The following is a 10,613-nucleotide window of genomic DNA, read 5'->3' on the forward strand; positions in this document are numbered from 1 at the left end:
TCTGTAAGGGAGGAAGGGTCACTGAACCTGAAACGTTAACTTTTTTTTTTCCTTCACAGTTGCTGCCAGACCTGCTGAACTTTTCCAGCAACTTCTGTTTTTGTTCCGGATTTACAGCATCCGCAGTTCTTTCAGTTTTTATTTCTGTAAGGGACCCTGCAGTTTTTTTCCCTAACTTCCCACAAAGTCATGGGATAAACTAGATCAGATTCTGGAGATTTATCCAACTTTATATTTACTAAGACCTCCAGCACTTTTGCTTCTGTAATGTGAACTGTTTTCAAAACATCAGTATTCATTTCTGAGTTCTTTAGCCTCCAATTCTTTCTCCACACTAAAAACTAATGCGAAATGTTCATTTAATATCTTTCCCATCCCTGAGGTTCAACACAAAGTTGACCCCTTTGATCTTTAAGGGGCTGTACTGTCTCTCTAGTTGCTCTCTTGCTCTTAATGTACATGTAGAATTTCTTTGGATTATCCTTAATCTTATTTGCCAAGGCTATCTCATATCCTCTCTTTTCCTTCCTGAGCTTCCTCTTAAGAATGCCCCTTATTCTCTTTATACTGTTCAAGAGATTCATTTGAACCCATTTGTTTATATCTAACATGTGATTACCTTTTATTCTGGACAAGAATCTCAATATCTTTTTCATCCATTGTTTTCAATCCTACCAGCCTTGCCGTCCACTCTAACAGGAATATAATGACTCTGAACTCTCATTATCACACTTTTGAAAGCCTCCCACTTATCAGATGTCCTTTTATCTGTGAACAATCTATTCCAGTTAGTTTTTAAAAGTCTTGTTGCATACCATTACAATTTGCCTTATTCCAATTAAAAACTTTAATTTTTATGGAAGGCTTATCTTTTTCCATAACTGTTTTAAAATAAATAGAGTTATGATCACTAGACTCAAAGTGGACCCCTACTATCTCTTCAGTCACTTGAGATCAAATTCACCTTTGATCTCAAGAGGGCATTGGAGAAGGTAGCAAAGAAGGTGCAGAAAGATGTTGATTCACTGCTAAGATAGAGGGGTTTTTGACCAAGTTAGCTTGTGTTGTGCAAGGACAGAAAACGGTGGGATGCAGCGCAGGTGTTATGAGTCTTGGTGATTTAAAGAAGCCTAGGAACTCTTCATGCTTGGTGTGTGTGAATGGGGACAAGGAAAAGACACTTGTTCAAGGAGAAAAGAAATTGGAAATTACTTTGTCTCTCCAATGTGATGGTCAAGAGATGAGAATTCCTGATTCTTAAGAGCCAGATATGGTGATGAATAGCTAATTAGCTGTTGACCAAGTAAGGAAGTTAGAGAGAACTCATCTATTTCCAGACTATGATCTGTTCAGTGGATTCAGAATAAGTGAGGCCAGCAGCACATGATTATTTTGCCAATGGGTTAGGAATAGGGTTAGGGTAATCTGAAAACAAACAGTGCTGTTGTTTATTTAAACCTAATGTTTTGAAAGGCTTTCCCAGTACCTCACTGCTAAACTAGTGACAAAGCCATACGTGATGGAAAGCATTCCTTTAATGTTTTCTAAGCCAAACTAGATCATATGAAATTTCACTTACTACTTCAACCCTGAACTGAATTTAAAACCCATACCCTACACATCATCATGACCTCTCTTTTTCAGTGTTTATTCTCAAGATTTTGGCATAGTCAACAAGATGATGGTAGACGATCTCAAATTTTGCAGTCCATGTGACAGTGCTGTTTGGTAGTACCATTTAAATTTTAGCCAAAAAGTAGAATAAAACACTTGTTCAGATATTTTGCGACATTTGAATTTTTTTTGTACAACTGTCGTTGTGTAGTCTGACATTTGAATTGTGTTGCTCAAACAGAGGCTGGCATCAAGCAACATCCAATGAAAAGAAAGAAACAGGTTCTGAAGTTGGGACATGGAGGAACCCTGGACAGTGCAGCATCAGGAGTGCTTGGTAAGAAGGAAGCGGGGATTGAAAGCTAAAGGTACTTTGTAGCAATGGGTAAAGAGCTTTTTATATTGATTTCTTGTATGCTTTTGTCACTCTTCAATGTCTTATCCTTACATATGTTAAAATATGGACTTTGCACACTAGAAGGCATACATTACAAATGAGGGATTAAAGTAATTTGCAGGCCACGTGCATGTTTTCTGTCAGCATTCTAATTTGGGCTGCAACTTTATATGGGGCTGGTGAGAGATTTTACAACCAGCTGATGACTCCTGTTGCTAATAGATCCTGGGAAACAAAAAGCAGCTGAAACTGATCACTAGTTTAGCAGTGAGGTACCAGGAAAGCCTTTTGAAACATTGGGTTGAAATGAACAAGAGCACTGTTTGTTTTAAGGTAGGTCTGCAGGTACAACAAGTAAGTAGGAAGGCAAATGGAATTTTGCTCTTCATTGCTAAAGGGATTGAAATAAAAAGCAGAGAGGTTATGTTGCAGCTGTACAAGGTGCTGGTGAGGCCACACCTGGAGTACTGTGTGCAGTTTTGGTCTCCTTACTTGAGAAAGGATGTACTGGCACTGGAGGGGGTGCAAAGAAGGTTCACTAGGTTGATTCCGGAGTTGAGGGGGTTGGCTTATGAGGAGAGACTGAGTAGATTGGGATTATATTCATTGGAATTCGGAAGATTGAGGGGGGATCTTATAGAAACATATAAAATTATGAAGGGAATAGATAAGATAGAAGTAGAGAGGACGTTTCCACTAGCAGGTGAAGCTAGGACAAGAGGGCATAGCCTCAAGATTAGAGGGAGAAGATTTAGGACTGAACTGAGAAGGAATTTCTTCACCCAGAGGGTTGTTAATCTATGGAATTCCTTGCCCAGTGAAGTAGTTGACGCTACTTCAGTAAACGCTTTTTAAAAAAAAAAGGTAGATTTTTTTTGAACAATAAAGGAATTAAGGGATATGGTGAGAACGAGGGTAAGTGGATTTGAGTCCACGAAAGGATCAGCCATGATCTTATTGAATGGCGGAGCAGGCTCGAAGGGCCAGACGGCCTACTCCTGCTCCTAGTTCTTGTGTTCTTGTGTTCTTGTGTTCTTGTGTTCTTGTGTTCTTATGTTCTTTAGGATTACCCTAACCCTATTCCTAACCCATTGGCAGAATAGTTATGTGCTGCTGGTCTCACTGATTCTGAATCAACTGGACTGATGATATATTTCAACAGATGCATTCAACTGAAATCCAGAGAAATTATTCATCTAGTCTCCAGCTTCCTTGATTTAGTCATAGAGTAATACAGCAATGAAGAGGCCCTTTGGCCTAAATTGGTCCATGCTGACCACGGTGCCCACTCAACTAGTTCCAATTGCCTGCATTTGGTCCATGTCCCTCATGGGTTTACCCTTCCCATCCGTGTACTTATCCAAATGTTTTTTAAATGTTGCTATTGTACCCACTTCAACCACTTTCTGTGGCAACCTATTCCGTATATGTACCACCCTCTGCATGAAGAATTTGCCCCTCAGGTCCGTCTTATGTTTTTGCCCTCTCAACTTAAACCTTTTGCCCCCTCGTTTTCAATTCCCCATCCCTGGGAAAAAGACCATATACATTCATCCTTTCTATGCCCTTCATGATTTTATACACCTCAATAAGGTCGCTCCTCATTCTTCTATGTTCCAAGGAATAAAATCCTATCCTGGCCAACCTCTCCCTATAACTCAGGCATACTAGTCCTGGCAACATCCTCATGAATCTTCTTTGCACACTTTCTAGTTTTAACTGCCTTTCGTATAGCAGCGTGACCAAAACTGTACACTCCCAAGTGCGGCCTCACCAGTGACTTATACAAGTGTAACATAACGTCCCAACTCCTATACTCCATGCCTCGACCAATGAAGGCCAGCAAACTAAATGCCTTCTTCACCACCCTGCCTACCTGTGACGCCATTTTCAACGAACTATGTACTTGTACTCTTAGGATCCTCTGTTCCACAACACTCCTCAGGACCTTACCATTTACTGTTTTAATCCTACATTGGTTTGACTTTCCAAAGTGAAACACCTCACACTTAACTGTGTTAAATTACATTTGCTAATCCTTAGCCCACTTCCCCATCTGATCAAGACCCCTCCTGTAATTTTTAATAACCTTCCTCACTATCAATGTTACCTCCTAATTTTGTATCATTCGCAAACTTACTAATCATGCCTTGTACATTCACATCCTGATCTTTTATATAAATAACAAATAGCCAAGGTCCCAGCACCGACCCCTGTGGCATACCAGTAGTCACAGGCCTCCAGTCTGAGAAACAAATTTCAAACATCACCCTCTGCTTCCTACCATCAAACCAATTTTGAATGAAATTAGCTAGCTTTTCCTGGATCTCGCGTGACCTAACCTTCATGACTAGCAAAAACCTTGTCAAAGGCCTTACTAACCTCCATATAGACACCATCCACTGCCCTACTCTCATCTATCCTGTTGGTTACGTCTTGGAAAAACACTAAAAGATTTGTCAGGCGTGACTTCCCGTACACACATCCATGCTGACTATCCCTAATTCTTTCTTGACTATCCAAATTTTGGTTGATCCTGTCCCTCAGTATCCTCTCCAATAATTTACCTACCACTGATGTCAAGCTCACTGGCCTGTAGTTCCCTGGCTTGTCTTTGCTTAAACAGTGGAACAACATTAACCACCCTCCAGTCTTTCCAAACTACTTCAGTGGTTAAAGACGAAGCAAAAATCTCTGCCAGGACCTCTGCAATTTCTTCCCTAGCCTTCCACAATGTCCGAGGATGGAATTGTTCAAGCCCAGGGGATTTATCCACCTTAAAATGCTTTAAGGCTGCAAACACCTCTTCTCTGTACATGGTTCAAAATGTCCCCACTTGTTTCCCTTATTTCCTTGGCATCCATGATTCTGAGGAGAAATATTCATTAAAAATCTCCCTCATCTCCTGTGGCTCCACACATAGACAACCATGACACACAGTCATATTTGTACTTTTTTCTTAGTTTTGAGTGTTCAGATACCTGGCCTATATTAACATAAGAATCCTTTTTAAAATAACAAATTTAAATTCTGCGATGCTTTTTATTTGCACTATCAATGTTCCCTTAAACTTCTGTTGACTTTGCTGAACTGGGATATTGTATTGCACATTCTCTTTAAGATTATCCTCTGGGCAATTAGGGATGGGCAATAAATGCTGCCTAGCCAGCGACATCCTCATCCCGTGAATGAATAAAGAAAGACTAAATAACACACATGCGCCCCTGGAAAGGAATGTTTCTGTAGTGTGTCCTTCATTCCCTGCATGCTACATTCTTAATTACTGCATTGATGAGCAGGTGAAAGAGAATATTGGTTTGAATCCCAAATTCCAGATCATCCTTGTCAAGCTTCTGTCAGTTCCCGCACCTTAAAGGCTGGAGCTCAAATATCATACTTCGTATTTTACCTCTGCATTTAAAGTACAGATACCAGAATGTTCTCTATGCCTTGCTTCCTTACTTGGTTAAAAGCAATAATATTTTTCCTGTGATTGCAGCAAGAGCTGTATAGAGTAGTCCAGAATTAAAACAAAAACCAGAAATTGTTGGAAACTCCCAGCAGGTCTGGTAGCATCTGTGGATAGAAATCAGAGTTAATGTTTTGGGTCCAGTATCCCTTCTTCAGAATTCTGTTCAGACCTCCTGAGATTTTCCAGCAATTTCTATTTTTGTTTCAGATTTCCAGCACCTGCGGTTCTTTTAGATTTTAGTCCAGAATTGAGTTGTGCAGTAATAATACAACCTATTTGAACTTTATCTTTCTGTTAACAACAATTGAGCACTGTGTTGATTGTTTCGTAGATTTATTTTGCATTATAGTCCTAAGACCTATTTCCTGACCAATGTGCTGCACAATGCCATCAATCTTTGTTTATGTTTCTGATTTGCTGCGATTCTTTCTCTTGCTACAGATTAAAAAAAAATACTGTTTTTCTTTGTTATTTTACTTTAGTGGTTGGCATTGGCAAAGGGACCAAAATGCTTGGTGGAATGTTGTCCTGCTCCAAGGTAAATGTAATTATTTAATGTGAATATGATTTGTCCTGATTTCACTAAATTCATGGCTTCAACATTTAATTCACTGTAAAATGTTCTGAGAAATGTAAAATTTGAGAAGCTCATTTAACCTGCTTCAATGAAAGTATAAACTATATACATGTTAATATTGCTGACATATTTTAAGATTGCTTTGCTAATATTCATCACTCAGTAAAACTGGAGTTAATAAATGGGTAAGAAGAATGCATAATGATACTGTTAGACTCCTAATCCAGAGACTCCATTAATGATCTGGAGATATGGCAGATGGTAGAACTTGTATTGTCATAAAATACCATCTGGTTCATTATTGTGTTTGGAGAAGGAAAACTATTGTCCTTACCTGGTCTGGCTGATGAGTGACTCCAACATGATTAAATCTTAACTGCCTTTGAAATGGCTGAACAAACCACTCAGTTGTATCAATCACCAAAAGATTCTTGAAAAAGGAATGAAACTGACAAATCTGAAGTTGACTAAGGTGCCAGAAAATGGGGAGGTAATGGCCTAGTGGTATTAATACTAGTTTAATAATCCAGACATTTAGCTGATGTTCTGGGGGCTCTAGTTTGAATTCCACCGCAGTAGATGGTGGAATTTGAATTCAACAAAAAAAATTCTGGAATTAAGAATCGACTGTTGACCATGAAACTATTGTCAGAAAAACCCATCTGACTCACTAATGTTCTTCAGGGAAGGACATCTGCCATCTTCACCTGGTCTAGCCTGTGTGTGACTCCAGACCACAGCAGTGTGCCTGACTCCACAACTGCTCTCTTAAAATAGCCTAGTAAGCCACTCTGTTATATCAATTGCTACAAAGTCTCAACAAAGAAATGAAAACACACAGGCTACCTGGCATCGACTGAGGTACTGGAAAAGACAATGACAAAAACAGTCCTGTTAATCCTGCAAAGTCCTTTTCTTGTTATTCATTCACAGGTTGAGGGGCATCGCTGGCTAGGCAGCATTTATTGCCCATCCCTAATTGCCCAGAGGGTAGTTCAGAGTCAACCACATTGCTGTGGGTCTGGAGTCACATGTAGGCCAGACCAGGTAAGGATAGAGGTTTCCTTCCCTAAAGGACATTAGTGAACTAGATGGGTTTTTTTGACAATCGACAATGGATTCATGGTGATCATTAGATTCTTAATTCCAGATATTTATTGAATTCAAATTCTACCATCTGCCATGGTGGGATAGTGGAATGGGTCCCTAGAATGTTGTCTGGTCTCTGGATTAACGGTCCAGCGATAATACCACTCGGTCATCGACTACCCTTCGTAACATCTGAGGGCTAGTGCCAAAACTGGGAGAGCACTCTCAAAGACTAGTCAAGTAACAGCCTGACATTGTCTGTAAAATATGATTCCGTGAGTATGATTCTGTCTTAAATGCCACTGTCACTATCCTTGGATATGTCTTGTCTCAATAGCAGGATAGATCCAACAGAGGTTGCAGCACTGTAGTATAGAGTTGGGAAGGAGTTGCTCTGGGAGATTTCAACATTGACTTCAGATCTAAAGTCAGTCTCATGGCTTCAGGTTAAACCATGGGCAAGGAAAAATCTTGCTGATTTACTATGTCCCATCTTCTGTTGGCAGCTGAATCATTACTGCTCTTTGTTGAACAAAATTTGAAGGAAGTACCAAGGTGGCAAGAGCACAAGAAGTACTCTGCATGGGAGGTTTCAATGTTTGTTGCCAAGGGTGGGTCGGCAGTAGCACGACTGATTGAGTTGGTCAAGTCCTAAAGGACATAGCTGCTAGGCTAGGTCCGCAGGTGAGGAAACCAACAAGAGGGAAAAGCATATTTGCTCTCCTCCTTACCAGTCTGCTGGCTGCAGATGCATCTATCCATGACAAAGTCGGTAAGAGTGACCACTGCACAGTTCTTGGGGCAACGAAGTCCAGCCTTCACACCGAGAATACCTACTGTTGTGTTGTGTGGCATTATGACTGTGGTTAAATGGGACAGACTTCAAACAGATGTAGCAACTGAAGACTGGGCATCCATGAGGTGTTGTGGGCTATCAACAGCAGCAGAATTGTACTCCAACACAACCTGCAATCTTACAGCCTGGCATATCCCAATCAACCACTACCATCAAGCCAGGGGATCAACCTTGGTTAAATGGAGAGTGCAGGAGGGCATGCCAGGTGCAGTATCAGGCATACCTAAAAATAAAGTGTCAACCTGGTGAAGCAATCAAATGGGATTACTTGCATGCCAAATAGCATATGCAGCAATTGATAGAGCTAAGCAATCCCACAACCAATGGGATCAGATCTAAGCTCTTCAGTCTTTTCACATCCAATTGTGAATGATGGTGGACAGTTAAATGATTCACTGGAGGAGGAGGCTCTGCACATATCCCTATCCTCAAAATGAAAAGCCCAGCATGTCAGTACAAAAAAAGATGCTGAAGCATTCGCCACAATCTTCAACCTTATGTGCCGAATGGATGATCCATATTGGTCTCCTCTGGTGGTCCCCAGCATCACAGATGGCAGTCTTCAACCAGTTCAATTCACTCCACGTGATTTCAAGAACTAGTTGGAGTCGCCTGGATACTGCAGAAATTACTGACAACATTCCAGCTATAGTACTGAAGACTTGTACTCCAGAACTTGCTACTCCCCTGGCCTAGCTTTTCCAGTACAGTTATAACACGGGCCTAGACCCGACAATGTGGCAAATTGCCCAGATATACCCTGTGCACAGAAAACAGGGCAAATCCAACCCAGCCAATTACCATCACCTCCACCTACTCTATCATCAGTAAAGTGATGAAAGGTGTCATCAACGGTGCTGTCAAGCAGCACCTTCTTAGCATTAATGTGCTCACTGATACCCAAATTGGGTTCCAGCAGGGTCAATCAGCTCCTGACCTCACTACAGCCTTGCTTCAAACACAGATAAAAGAGCTGAATTCCAGAGGTGAAGTGAGAGTGACAACCCTTGACATCCAGGCTGCATTTGATCAAGTGTGGTATTAAGGAACCCTAAAAAAACTGGATTCAATGGATATCGGGGGCAAACTCTCCATTGTTTGGGAGTTGTACTTGGCAGATAGAAAGATGGTTATGGTTGTTGGAGGTCAGTCATTTCAGCTCCCGGACATCACTTCAGGAGTTCCTCAGTGTAGTGTCCTAGGCCCAACCATTTTCAGGTGCTTCGTCAATGACCTTGCTTTCATCAGAAGCTCAGACATGGGGATGTTCAATGTTCAGCATCGTTCGTGACTCCTCAGATATTGAGGTCTTTGTTCAAGTGCATCAAGATCTGGATAATGTCGAGGCTTGGGCTGATAAGTGGAGAATAACTGCACACAAATGCCAGGCAAAAACCTTTTCCAGCAATAGATGATCTAACCACCACTCCTTGACTTTGGTATTACCATCACTGAATCTTCCATTGTCAAAATCCTCGGAGTTACCATTGACCACAAACTCAACTGAATTTGCCATGTAAATACAGTGGCTACAAGAGCAGGTCAGAGACTCGGAATACTGCAGCAAATAATTCACCACCTGACTTCCCAAAGCTATCATCTACAAGGCACAAGTCAGGAGTTTGATGGAATAGTCCCCACTTACCTGGATGGGTGCGGCTTCAATATCACTCGAAGCTTGATCATGCTGGAGAAAGCAGCTCACTTGATTTGGCATTACATCTGCAAACGTTCACTTTTTTCCCCACCACTGATGCTCAGTAGCAGCAATGTATCCCATCTGCAAGATGCAGTGCAGAAATTTATCAAGGCTCCTTTTAAACAGCACATTGCAAACCCATGAGCATTACCATCGAGAAGAATAGTGACAGCAGAGACGTGGGAATATTATTTCCCTTCCAAACCATTCACTGTCCTGACATGGAAATATATCACTGTTAGTTCAATGTTGTTGGGTTAAAATCCTGGAACTCCGTCTCTACTGACATTGTAGGTCTATTTCTCGCAGATGAACTGCGATGGTTCAAGAAGGTAGCTTATTGTCTCTTCTCAAGGGTAACAATGGATGGACAATAAGTGCTGACCCAGCCGGTGATGTATAGATCCCCTGAATGAGTAGTGATTAAGTTCATTGAGCTTCTCTGTTATAATAGCTTTAAAGGTAGGTGAACTTCAATCCCTGGACAATGTCCACTTCTCTTATCACAAAATTTATGAAACAACATATTGAATCTGTGCAAGCTCCCAGATCTCTATCAGGATGTTAGAGCAAAAGCTGAGAGACAAGTATTGCATTCTTACCTTTGGCATGTTGTGAACTTATGAGATAGCATGTTGAAACTCGTTCTGATCTAGATCTAAATGATTTGTAAATAAGTTCTGATCTCGGTATCATTTGTTATGCTTATGTTGGGCTGCGGAAATCAATCATGATTTTTCACATTTACTGCACACTGATTATAGGAATGCTCAGTTGTGAATCCACTTCATCATTGCATCCAATTTTGCAATGTTTTAAATTCAACTTCAGTAAGGCATAAAATGGAATGTTTTCCAAGTTTCATTCATTCAACATTCATTCAACATTCATTCAACATTCATTCAACAT

General features: G+C 40.8%; 1 protein-coding gene across 1 annotated transcript in view; it reads left to right on the top strand.

Moving 5' to 3' along the window:
* Window positions 1-10,613, top strand: part of trub1 (TruB pseudouridine (psi) synthase family member 1) — a 73,059-nt gene that overhangs the window by 18,118 nt on the left and 44,328 nt on the right. Inside the window, exons 2-3 of the mRNA XM_020527597.2 lie at window positions 1,856-1,951; window positions 5,966-6,021. Coding sequence (XP_020383186.1) covers window positions 1,856-1,951; window positions 5,966-6,021 — 152 coding nt within the window. The remainder of the gene's footprint in view (window positions 1-1,855; window positions 1,952-5,965; window positions 6,022-10,613) is intronic.

This window comes from Rhincodon typus, chromosome 20 (genome assembly GCF_021869965.1).
Source record: "Rhincodon typus isolate 14 chromosome 20, sRhiTyp1.1, whole genome shotgun sequence".
NCBI lineage: Eukaryota > Metazoa > Chordata > Chondrichthyes > Orectolobiformes > Rhincodontidae > Rhincodon > Rhincodon typus.